A 13,191-nucleotide genomic window follows, 5' to 3' on the forward strand; every position below is an offset into this window, starting at 1 on the left:
TCTGCCGAGCACTAGTTGGATTGCAAAGGTCTTTGGCTCCAGACGTGAGCTTGGGCTCCGGGACAGGAGGAGGTTGAGGTTGTGTTAGATGAGGAACGTGCAGACAGGCCTTTCTGCATGCAGGGGTTTCTGCTCCGGGGAAGGACACGGGGCTTACAGTATCATGCCCCTCCCCAGGTAGAGGTTACCTCCAGTTTGCCCTATAGATCATGCTGGGGGGGATGGGGACCGTTCTCTTCATGCCCCAGGCTCTGGGCCCTGTCGTTTGCTGCCCAGCATCATACTTGAGAGACCAGAGACGGACTCCCAGGCCCTGCCCATACAGCAGGGTTGCAGTGGATTCAGCTGAATGGGGTCTCACCTCTGTGGGGAGTCTTTTATTGGCTTAAAACGCAAAACTCATTCACTTGGTTTGGCTTCTGCCTGCAAATCTACTCTCCTGAGGAGAACAGATATAAGCCAGGTATAAATGGGGATGGGAGAGCCCACAGGCAATGTGACTCTGGGTTAACTTAACCGGTGAGGACTGATACAAGTGAATATAGACCAGGTCTCAACCCCTGCCCATTGCCTCATGGAAGATCCTTGAGCAGAGGGTATGTCTGCCCCATGCCTGCAGCGTGTCCTGGGAGGGATGCTGCCATGCATCCTCCCCTTCCCGTGAGCCAGACCCAGAAACATGGCAGAGAAATCATTCTTAGAAGCACGCTGGGGTGTGAGGTCTTAGAAGCTGCCCCTGGAGTGGAGTCACTCCTGTGTACTCGGGGACATCCCTGCCAAGGACGTGGTACGGACATCTCCGTGGGGCACAGCCCTCTGCTCTGTTCTGCTCTTGCTCTCCGAGCCGTCTCCTGACTGTGTCATCTGAGCTCTTTCCAATATTGCGCTACATGATGTATCCCAGATGGCTCACACTCTCCTGTCCTCTCCCCAGGGGGAGGCTGATGTGTGCAGGGAGGTGGTTTGTTTGGGCAGGAGTTGTGCGTGTGCGCTGTTCTGTGTTGATATTGGAGGAGCATTGTACTTGCAGTGGAGAGGTCTCCGGGGGGTGGGGGGTGAGGCCTGGGATGCTTGTGGGAATTAGCTTCATGGTCTCAGATGGGTTTAGAGGAAGATCAGTCTCATACAGGAAAACTCACCTGTGCAGACTATTAGAGGCAGGGTTTCATCCCTCGCTGTTCAGAGCTGCAGCCTGGCTCCTCCTTTTGCAGAGCATGTTCATTACTGGCTATAGCAATCCGGACTCCTGGGTTGCAGCCTGCTGTGCGAGCTCAGGCACAGGACTGCTCTGCTCTGCCGTCCTCATCTGCATGGCCCAGACAGCCTCAGGTCTACATACAAAAAACTAGAACTCTTAGTTCCAAAATGATACCTTTTATTAGACCAACTGGAGACTCGCAAGAAAATTGTCCTTTTATGCAAGCTTTCAGGAATCAAAGTCGTTTTGTCAGGCTCCAGGAAAAGTGTAGATGGTACAAGATGGTAAAAAGTCCCCATAGGTCGGAAATAAACTTCATTTTTGCACAAAGGGAGCTGAAGATGGAAGTCTGTCCCTCTGGGTCCATGCGAGTGTCTTTGTGAGCTGTGCTGAGTAGCTCTTTGATGTGTTGATCAGGTTTATTCATGGTGCTCGGAGCTGGGATGTCGGACCTCAGCTCTCTGTGGCCTTCCCTAGCTGTTTCTAATGCTTTAATGACGCAGTTTGCAAAACTCCCTATGCCTTTTTTTTGTAGGCACCTGCAAATGGTTAGGGCAGTTTCTGGATCTGATTAGATGCAATTGTTTGCTTGGTGGGTTTCCTTTCATGCCTGCCTGGCATTAAAGATGCCAGCTGAGACGGGTGGAGACAACTCCCAAGGTGGCCTTTGCCCAAGAGTTTCCGTTGGTGTAACTGAGACCAGAATGGAGATCTAGGAGATTTGGAGGCAGCACTCCCATTGGAGACTTGGATAAAGTAACCAGCTGTCCTGAATAGTCCAGGACCACCCCAATTATTGGGGCTGTCTCAATGCCCTGAAGAGTCCCTAAGATGGACTTTGACTCCATATTTGGAAAACTGGCCCCAGATCTGCTTTCCCTTTCCCCCTACCCTGAATGCTGCCACAGCACACAGGAGCATCCTGGCGCACCTGAGAGGCATTAGCTGGGCCCCAGCGCCACACTGAAGTGACTGCAGTACCTGAAGTGGTGCAGACTACTTCTGGTTCCAGCAGTCTGCAGAGCATCCAGGGTTGGGGCTGGGATTTTGCTACCTCAAATCGGAGCAGTGTAGATTTAGGCACATGGTGCCTGTTAGATGAGCACTGGAACAACCCCCACCCCTGCTGCACCTAGCCTCTCCGCACCGTATGCTCCTAAGAGCTTGTGCTGTTCCCTGCTTTCAGTGGGTGCCGGGAGGCTTTGGAAGGCGTCCCACAGGCAGCGTCATTCGTGCTGCGGATGAGCAGGCATTCAGCTCCATCCCTGCCTCCCTCCCCTCCCAGCCCAAGCATGGAGTTACCAGCATTTTTCCTGTACTAAAAAAAGCCCAAGTTTCTTAATTGTTTCCTGCTGGAGCTGAAACACTGAATTGGAGACTGAAATAGCACAGTAGAGGAAATGCAGTCAGGGATGGGGAGGGGAGAGGGCAATTAATGCTGTGCTTTTGTGGGCCCCCTCCATGCCATGCTGTGCCCCCGACTCGGGTACCCAAGGTCCCCTGCCGTTTGTATGCATGTGTTCCTGCTGCAGGGCCAGATATGATCCCAGTCCATCTCAGAGATGTTTCTAAATTGCTCAGGGATCAGGGCAGGCTGTTCTTCCCCAGTGACTGTGCAACCTGCTTGTTTGCTCTGGGCTGAGCAGGGCAGCCTTTCCTGCAGAGATCCCCTTTTGTAGTGTCTTTGTGTTTGTCCTCAGATGCTTATGGGTGCCACTGAGGAGGTGCCTGTCTCCACCCGATGACCAGGCTGAAGTTTTCCCCCAAAGGTGCTTAAATCCCTGCATCAGTATTTAACAAAGGGAGCTGATCTCCTGCGGGGCTGGGCACCTGCCGCTGCCAGGGGAGGGATTGCTAGAAGCACCTGAATTTGTGAAACTGGGGCACCAGGCACTGAACCCAGTGGGAATGGGGCCTGGGAGGGCTTTCCTGGGGTGAAAGGCAGATCAGGTTGTCTTTATTTATTACCAGTCATCCACGGCTCCTCCTGTCCCAGCAGCACTTATCCCAGGCCAGGAACAGAGAGGAGGCAAAGGGCAACAAAATCCAGGGCATGGGGGTTGGAGGAAGGCACAGCAGGACGGATGGTGCCGGGGTCACTTAGCCTGCATCCCCTCTGCACAGCTGTTGTGTTAGCTGCTCAAGTGTGGGGTGGCCTTGGGTTTGAGCCTCTTCTTCCAGCGAGCCAGCCTGCCCGCTGTAAGGCACCTCCACGTGCAAGCCAGAGGGCTTTGAGCAGACGGGAGCTGGACGAGGGGCAGGCCTGGACTAAGAAACCAAGGCAAGGATGCTGAAGCGGTGAGTGCTTGGGGGCGGAAATGCTCTTTGGTGCAGTGGAGCCCATACCCCTTCCCACAGCAGTAATCATATGGTTACCACTCCAGATCCTCAGCTGGTGGAAGTCAGCAGGGCTCTGCTAAGTCAGTGGAGCCGCATGATTGATACCAGTTGGGGATCTGGTATCCACTTGCCCTTGAACAGCTGATAGCAGAGGCCCTTGGAGCCCTCCGGCTCCCGGTGCTGTAGCAGGCGTGCTGGAGCTGTGTCTGGCTTGCGCCATCTCCTTTGCCCCTGGGGTAGCATCCATGCCAGCCCTTCCCTCCTGCAAGCTGCTCCTCTTGCCAAGCACATTATAAATCTTTCTGATGGAAAATTGCTTTCTTTTACTTGGGGCCGCGCCATCCAAGGTAATTGGCATCTGTTGATGTATTGTGGGTCTCTATTTTTATCAGCGGCTCTCACGTTGCCACATCTCCACTCCGCCTCATTATCCCAGTCAATTTTAGACCTATTGCTTTTTTATTATTATTATTATTATTTAGATGCAGAGGAAATGACTAACAAGGCTATTCCCTCGGCAACCAACCTGCTCACATCAGGCTCCTGCTGGGTGCCCTGTGGGGGAAGAATTGAAAATATATGGTCACGGCTCTGGCCTGATGACAGTGGTCCAACTTGCCTTGTATTGGATCAGCCAATTTAACGGACACCTCCAAGTGGCATCGCCTGGGGAAAGAGAAGAGGCATCCGCTGGGGAAGGGCCGCTTGTTGTCTGCGAAGGAGAGTATGTTTTCTCTTTTGGGGCTAGAAACATCTGGGCAGCTCTGGGTTTTCAATGACTGTCTCTGGCTCCAGCAAGCTCCAAACAGGTGCATTAGAACAGGCTGATTCTGCAGCCTCCTATTACTAATCTTCACAATTTTCTCTGTCACAATTGTTTATAAGTGAATATAGACCAGGTTTCAACCCCTCCCCATTGCCTCATGGAAGTTCCTTGAGCAGAGAGGGCATGTCTGCCCCATGCCTGCAGCCTGTCCTGGGAGGGATGCTGCCATGCATCCCCCACTTCCCGTGAGCCAGACCCTGTGTGTTCCTGCAGGGCCAGCTCCTGGAATCAGGGGATGATGTGAGAGCCGCAGGATGCAGCTCTACTGCAACCCAAAGACATGATTGCAGGTCGCATACACAGCCCTGAGCTGGCTTGGGTCTTGGGAGCAGTTTAGTTGCTGCAACACAGACAGCACTTGGGTTCCTAGGGATGGGCTCATCAGCTGAAGCCTGTGTTGTTGTGGATTTTCCTGGCTTTTCTTTCATCGCTAGTGAGGACGTTTGCTGAGATGGTTAGCTCCTAGCTCACCGTGCAGCCATACAGAGGTTCTGACCTCTGGGCACTGCAGGAGTGAAACCTTTATTCACAGTGCCTCTTCCTCAGAGCCATGCGGTGCCTGGGAAGTGGGTCTTGCTGGATGTTAATGCCTGTAATACTGGTAGGCTACTCCCTGAGCTTCAGTAAGCCAATGCAAATTGCAGTCACGCTCCTGGACCACAGAGCAAACCTACCCTCTGCCTCATTCGGGAAGTGTGTTCCTCAATAGCGCAGGATCCTAAAGACTCCCAAACTGGGAGGCCAATAACAAGCATCGGCCTCTTCTTGGAATCACCTGACTTCTGAGTTACTCTCCTGGGGTTTTAGAGGGTGGGCCACTCCCGCAGTGCTTGAATACAGGGGGTTGGCCATCCCGCTCAATGCAGAGTCACTCTCCAGGGCAGCATGGGTCTCTACTGCTTGCCTGGTGCTCTGGAGAAGGCTGTTAAGAGCACAGCCCTCTCGTTACCCTGGCTGATGCCCTGCACCCACTGCACCCAACAACGAGGCAATGAAGATGCTCTCGCTGCTGTGGATGTCTCCATCCCCATGCCCAGGGTGGCTTCTTTGCCTCTTTTCTGGGCTTGGTAAATGCTTGTTAGCAGTGTTCTCAAGAAAGCTGGGGGACCAGCATTGACCTTGCATTGGGCTGAGGGGCCAAGTGCTTGAGAATCGTTCTGGGGTCAGCATCCGGTTTCTAGCTCCCTTGGTTTTGGAGGAAAAGTAGAGGATATATTTCATAGATTCATAGATTGTAAGGCTGGAAGGGACCTCGGAAGATCATTGGGTCCAGCCCCCTGCACCAAGCAGGAAAGACAACTGGGGTCAAGTGACCCCAGCAAGGTGGGACTGTCTAGTCTCCTCTTGAAGATTTCCAGGGTAGGTGATTGCACCGCCTCTGGAAGGAGCTTATTCCACAGTCTGGACATCTTGACTGCGAAGAAGTTTTTCCTATGTTGAGGCTGAATTGCTCTTCCAGGAGTTTGTGGCCATTACTCCTGGTTTTTCCTTCGGGTGCCTTGGTGAACAGGTGCTCACTGAGCCTCGATGTACTCCCCTAGTGTAGCAGTAAGCTGCTACCAAGTCCCCTCTACATAAATGTTTCCTGTAGGGGTGCACCAGTAGAGATTTTGGGGGCTGATACCGATAGCCAGTTTTTAAGGAGGCATATCAGCCAATACCGATCCAATCTCCGATGCCAGCCCAGCTGCTTGAAGAGATTTCCCCCCTCTTGATTTTTGTTGCACGGCCAAGCCTCGCTTTTGGTCAAATGCTTGCACCAGCTAGGTTGACATTTTTCTGCAGGTTTCTGTGTTTGCATGGTAACAGTTAGCAAGCCCCTGTAAATGAGTAAATCCTTGTGAATCCCGTGAACTTGCTTGCGCGCTGAACCTTTTTAATAATAGAATTCTGCTGCAGCTGCTTTGCAGGAAATCTCTTAGTTCGTGTAAGTATTGTCAAAGTAAATGGGCTCCCTGTTGGAATGAATTTAGTCCTCATATAATGTTTCATGTTGGAGAGAGAAGCCCTATTTATCCGCGGCACAGGTAAAGCACAGGCAGCAGCAGTCTCAACTTCCCTCACAGCTTTGCCATTGTGTCTCGGCTCTGTTAGTGGAAGGGCTGACAAGGTAGTTCAGCCTTTCAGCCTCCATGGCCTTTTCATTCATTGTTAGCAAGGGTGCGAGGTTGGACTATTAAACCTTAGGTCACGGAGCAGCTGCGCAGAGATTCTGATTTCAGTTGGTGCTGACCTGTGCACGGCTGAAACGGGCAATGCTCTATCACTGCTAATCCTCCAGTGCCTAGAAAATGGGTCCTGCTGGGCATTTCTAGGCTGGTACGTATATTTACAGCAAGGGTGGAGGGGCACCTTTGTGCTCAGGTCTAGCCCAGGCTCTCAGTTCTGCCACACTACACGTGATAATGTTGTCCACTGTTAGCCCATCTCATATGAATAACTCCAAATGCACTGCCTTCGCACCCATTAATGTGTCAGGCCTCGCACAGTCCTGGGAGGGGAGTGTTAGGCTGATTTCTCAGCTGGGCAAAGAGGGGGATTCATCTTGGAAATGTTTGATTTTTTTTTTGCTGAAATGGTGCAAAAGCCAGGTTTTGTTACAGCCTTTTGTTACAGCCCAGGGCCTCAAAGCTCTGCTCCCTGTTGGAGGCTACGTTTGGGTAGATGCCGCCCCATTCGCATGCATGTACCTGCAGCAAGAGCTTTGCCGAGCGGTGCAGGCAGCTAGAAGAGACTGCATGACAATGGAGGAACAGAAATAGCACGGAGGGGAGGAGGAGGCCAAAAAAAGGAGCAGAGCCTTCACACACATGCGTGCACGCACACACACACACACACACACACGCACGTGCACCAAGCTTATTCATCCAAACCCAGAGGGAGCCCGTTCTGAAGCTTCAGATTAATGCAAAAAGGGTTATGACAAGCAAAGACATCAAAAGATCTCCAAACCATCAGCGAGCACTTTCTCTAAGGATTTAGCTAGTCAGCAGGGGAAAAAAATGTGACAGTGGGATCTGAGACAACAGGTAGGAAAAGAACCCAGCACAAACAGACAGTTTTTAAAGTCAGCATGCCGGCAGCTGCGATGCCAGTGAAAAGGAACTGCAGGGAGCGGGTGAGTCGTCTCTCCCTGTGCATGTTTCATTTGTTGATATTCAGGCCCAGGTAGGTGCTTTTATCTCCCCACATCAGGGTAAAAGAGGCACTGGAAAGAAATTCCTGGCTGTTCTGTATCTTCGTCTGCGTAAGCCTTTGTGTTGTGTGTCAAAGACTAGGGGAATAGGGCCAAGTTCTCAGCCGATGTCATCAGGGCTGCATCACTGACCTCAGTGGAGCAGGCTGGTTCATACCAGTTGAGGAGCAGCCATAAAGTTTTGCTAACTGGTAATGGAAGAGGCTTCCTTAAAGTAATAAAATTGCATAAATTCCAAGCCCAAAGCCACGAGAGCCCATGAGATCATTTTGTCTGACTTCCTGCACAACACAGGACACAGGATTTCACCCCGCTCTCTCTGGAGCTCAGTCGCTTGAGTAAACTCAAGCATCTCTTCCAGAAAGGCATCTGAGTCTTGACTGGAAGAGGTCAAGAGATGGCAAGGCCACCCTTACTCTTGGCTCTTGGGTCCAGGGGTCAATCACCCTTGCTGCTAAAATGCGTGCTTTATTTTGCCTGTGAATTTGTCTGGCATCAGCCTCCAACCGTTGGTTCATGCCCTCCCTTTCTCTGCAAGAGCCGTTTCTTTCTTTCTTTCTTTTAGCACTTTCTCCCCATGAAGGTATGTGCGCAAGGTAATCAAGTCATAGAGACCAGACAACTTCAAGTGAAACCAGTGAACAAATGAAATGGCTCCAAATGGCTAAAACCCTTTCTTTTCTTGTTTTCTCTTTCAGTTACAGAGAAGGAGGTGCAGCAGTGGTGAGTTTCCAACCTTGTCTTTCTGGTTCTTGTGAGTGCGTGTGTGTGTGCACACGTGTGTGTGTGTGTGCACGTGTGTGCAGCAACTGCCCAGCACTGATTCTGTGCACACGCCTGCTTGCTTCTGTTTCTCTGTAGAAAATGGTTGTGTGAAGCAACGTGATAGGCTTGACTAGATCCTAAGCCCCCCGTGGAGGTGGATGTCTTGGGGAGGAAGGCAGTGGGCCTACAGAGCTGTGTTGCCCAGGAGCTGGCTGAGCTGAGAGGTGGAGGCAGGGATGACAGTCTCCAAAGCCCCAAGCCGCTTTGGGATGGGGCTTCTGTTCCCCAAGAGTCCTTCCCATAATCCAGTCCTACCACGTAGAGATCCCACACTGCCTCCAACTGCTTGGGGTGGCCGGTTGTCTTGACTGAGCAGCTGTTCCCACTCCTGGCTGTGGAGCTCCCTTGTGCATGAAGACGTCTCATGACCTGGCCTCATGTTTGGGCATGGCTGGCTGGCGACCCGGGGCAGACAGGATATGAACCTAGGACTTTTGCTAGGGTGCCAGCCTGAAAGGGGTGACACAGTTTGCTGTGTTGGGTAGCAGTTGATAATCTCCATTGGCTTTCGTCACGGAGCCCCTGCCCCTCTCCCCTCCCTGTTGGGTTGCTTGTGACTGAGTGCAACACAAGCCCTGTAGTCCTTGAGGCTCTGCAGGGCACAGAACCGTCCCCCCAGGGATCTCCTTGGCTAAATAGCTGGAAGATGCTGTGCGTTAGACAGCCGTGAGACTCTTGGAGCATGGTGTAAATAATGGAGTGAAAGCGGCTGAACAAAGCAAGCCACAGCCAGCGTTTCCTCTCCTGCCCCCTTCCAGAGAGATGGGAAGCGATGGCGGTGCTGGTCCGTGCTCACCTACATGCTAGAATGGGGCCTCTGTCCGTGCGTGAGAGACTGATAAATGTGGAGGAGAGCGTTCCTCAGTGCCAGCTATGGGGACCCTCTTGTGATGTGGCATCTGCCATAAATCTCAGGCCAGCAGCGCTTGCTCTGCACATGGTGTTCAGCCGGTGGAGCGCCTGCCTGCACGGGGACGGCTGGGCCTTCCCACCTCCCCGGCAGCACGTGCAGGAGCACATTGTTCTTGGCTCATGTCGATGTGGTCTCACCAACTGCATTGCTTCTGCTGGAAGTGAGGACGTGGCATGTGGAGGAGTCGGCAAGAACGGGAACTTGCCAAAGCCTGGGTTCCTGCCATCTCTTGGCTTTGCTGAGCGAGCTCCTTAGGTGAGTTGCATGGGGTAGATGCACAGGCACTGATTCTCCTCTCACACCACGTTAGTGCGAAATGCAAACTGCCTATCACAGGCTGATGATGGAAACAGAGGAGGACGGGCCCAAGTGGGGAAAAAAAAGTGCCTTCGACATGTTGGTTATGGAAGGTAGGCCAACTGGGAAACCAGCCACTGGTTCTGAGAGGCAGGAGTGATGAGCTGTGGACAGGGGTGTGCACTCAGTGGGCTGAGGTTTGTTCAGGAAGGGACTAGCTTCCCCATGTCCAGCTAGGCAGGTAAGGATTTAATAAGGTTTGCTGAAGGGTGCTGCACTCCCAACATGACATAAAGCATGCCTTGCACTGTGCCGTATCATCCGAGGGGCGCTGAGCACCTGCAGCCCGTGTGGACCTCAGCTGAAGCTTGCAGTGCTCAACGCCTCTGGAAGTTGGGTACCACGGGCGTGTCTGAAGAACATGGTGGAAAAACCCACGTGTGTGCGTTTAAACAATCCCATGAATCCAGCTGTGTGTCATACAGCCCCACAGGTGATTCAGCCTGCCTAGTGCACAGAGTCCTGTTCCAGGGTCGCGACGGCCAAATGGGATTATGGTAATTTGGGTCTGAGCGGCATTCAGAGATCCATTATGCTTCCGGGCCTGGGAGGATTCCCTTGTGGAGATTTCCTCCTGGATGCGGATAATGGCATTTCCATTTCACGTGTGGCAAGATTAAGGACAAGGAGTCTAGGCATGAAACAAAATATGTCCCAACGTGATGCCTTCTCAACAAGGCGATTATCCTTTGTGCCTCCATGACTCCCAGGGAGCCTTGCTTGCCTAACATCTGACTGTAAATAATAACATTTGGGAGTCTTGGCAGAGAACAGAGTAATATAATTAAAGTGCACTTCAGTTCCTAGCGCTGTGTTATCTTCAGGGAAGCACACTGGCATATTAAGATGATGATAAACAGGAGTTCATACGTGGGACACTAATGGTGTGGGCTGTAGATCATAGGCTGGAGGCCACTCTGCTCCTGAGCGCGCTAGTTAGGCTTTGTCTACAGGGGATGATATTCGCAGCGAAGGGAGTCATTCAAAGTTTATTAGCTCTTCTGGACTGGCTGCCTGGGTGGGCATAGCAGTTGCTGACTAACAGTGCCTTCTCTTGGTTCAGCTTAATTCACCGCCGGGCTGGAGTATGTTAAAGCAGCCACATGCTCTTACTCCACAGTAAGAGTGTTCACTGTCCCAGCATAGCTGTTACAGAACGGCTTGTTCTGCAGTAGCTGTCCCAGCCCTTTCTCCAGTGTAGAGAAGCCCTAGGATTCGGTGGGCTTTCAGGCCAGTGATGCCTTTTCTTCCACTGCTTGGTAGCAAAGTGATTGCTTCTAAAAAATAGTCCAGGAGCTGGAAGGAAAGCAGCTCTGGAAAAGTGGTATCATGTGGCTCCATGCTCGTATGTTGATGATTTCTGGTCCCAAGTTCTCCCATCCCTTTCTCCACTGGGTGGGACTGAAGCTGGTAAAGAAATGGAGACATTTTTCATGACAGCTTTTTCTGGGGAGGGGGGAGAAGTCGTCGTCCCCTTTTTTTCTCCCCTCCATAGAAATCTGAAAGGTTGCCAAATAATCAAGTGGAGGAAACAGTGACCAAACTGCCCAGAGAGGAAGAATCCGGCCAATACCAAGTGTGGATGCCAGGATCAGGCCCCTAACAACTAAAAGGTTGGCTTTTTCTGCCTGCCAGCCTTGCAAACTCAACCTGGCATCTGGGCTCTGAGGTGGGGGCGTCTCTGCTCCATGCCTCGGAAAGGAAGGTTCGTTCCCCACACTAAATACTTACCGTGTGTGGCTTCAGCCTCTGGATTACACCTCCAGTGTTGCCTTCACAGACCAGGTTTCCCCTGACAGACCAGCAGCAAGTTGTCTGAGATTTACTAGGGGCATAATCCCAATCTGCTTTGGAGCTCGGTTAGCAATCCTGTGGCTGATGCTGGAGATTCCCACTCCCCATTTCCAGGGCTGTGGGAGCTCTGCTGGGTTGCCAGGAGAAAGAAACGTATTTTCATCAGCGGAGTCAGCCGAAGCCTGCGAGACCACACACAGGGAGCCCAGCTGCTGAGTGAGCAGGTCCATTTTTGTGCTGGTATTTTCCAGCATAGAAAAGCACGATCGAGCTTCTTAACAAGCAGGTGACAGAGTTAAGCTGCAGGGATCTGGCTGCTCAAGATGCCTCCTCTCTGAGCACTGGATGGGGCGCTCCATAGAGGGTTTGGAGGAATGGAGAGCAGTCAATAAGCCAGAAAGCCACGAAGCAGCCTTGTCAACGACTCCGGGTGCACAGCCCGTCGCTAGGAGTTTTGCAGCGTGACTGCCAAATGTCACCCACTCCTACCCCGCAAGCCACCCTGTCCCAGCCTTTCCTGGGAACCAGGCCCTCCATTCCCTGTTTCCAGACCAGGTAAAAAGGACTGTAAGGGGCTTCCTGGGCCAGTTAGACAGGTGCTCTGCTGTTGTAGGTATTGTAACCCTATCAGCTAATCCTGCTCCTAAAATTATCAAGCCTTGTGGCTCCCTGCTCCTACAGGGAGACTGTTCCTGAGCCTCACTGATGGTCATAAATCTTCTTCCAGTTTCCAGCCTGAGCAATCTGATTTCTGCCTGTGTGCAGCACTTGTCATTCCCAGGGCCAGTGAGGACTGAGTTCAAAGGGCCTTACGATAGGGCGGTAGGTAGCCGCCTACAAGTTTATCAGAGGAGGACAGCAGGGAATCGGGGATGCGCTGTCTACCAGAGCACCCCAGGGAATATCTAGGAATAATGGGTGCAAACTAGTGGAAAGTAGATTCAGGTTAGACATTAGGAAGATTTTTTTTCACAGTAAGGGTGGCCAGAATCTGGAACGGGCTCCCAAGAGAGGTGGTCCTGTCATCGAACGTGGAGGTCTTCAAGAGGAGGCGTGACAATCACCTGGCTGGGGTCATACGACCTCGGTCCTCTTTCCTGCCAGGCAGGGCCAGGGCGTCAGACACAATGGTCCATTGGGTCCCTTTCGAGTCTATAATCTATGAATCTATGAATCTAGGTGTCTTTGGGTGATGCCTGACTTTAAGGTCCCACCGCATTTGGGTGTGGTATCTCTGCTGTTCTGGATTTCGCACTTGACTGGACTCAACCTGGTGCGACGCTGCCCTTTCTGTGTAACGTAGACCCGTAAGTTGGGGTCTCTGTCATGGTCTGTGCAGGCACGCAAAGGGTAGGGGGCTGTTGGGGTGGGGGCAGTCAGGGCAGAGCTTGGCTGGGTAGCAGTTGAAATGGGAGGATCGAGACCATGGCAGTAGTGTTCCCGGCTGAAGCCTGCTGACTCTTGGGGTTGGATGTGAGGCCAGTGGCAATGCAATGGGGATCCCTTTGGTCTTGCAGGTCTTCTCTAGGGATTTCAGATAGTTTCCTCTCGTCAGTACAGAGCTGGCCTAGGCTGGCCAGACCCACTGGAAGGGATGGTAGATGCTGGTGGGCCACGAATGTTTAGAGAGCCCTTGCTGGTTAGTCCTTCATGATGTAAATGTGCCCATCCCATTTACTCCACTGCCCAAGGGGCTTGATCCTGCTTTGAGGCAAGTCTGTGCAGAACATCCCTTTGGGTTC

General features: G+C 52.2%; 1 protein-coding gene across 1 annotated transcript in view; it reads left to right on the top strand.

Moving 5' to 3' along the window:
• NCS1 (neuronal calcium sensor 1) overlaps positions 1-13,191 on the top strand; it is an 81,231-nt gene that overhangs the window by 34,018 nt on the left and 34,022 nt on the right. Inside the window, exon 3 of the mRNA XM_025204987.1 lies at positions 8,259-8,283. Within this exon, the coding sequence (XP_025060772.1) occupies positions 8,259-8,283 (25 nt within the window). The remainder of the gene's footprint in view (positions 1-8,258; positions 8,284-13,191) is intronic.

Source organism: Alligator sinensis, unplaced genomic scaffold, assembly GCF_000455745.1.
Source record: "Alligator sinensis unplaced genomic scaffold, ASM45574v1 scaffold388_2, whole genome shotgun sequence".
NCBI lineage: Eukaryota > Metazoa > Chordata > Crocodylia > Alligatoridae > Alligator > Alligator sinensis.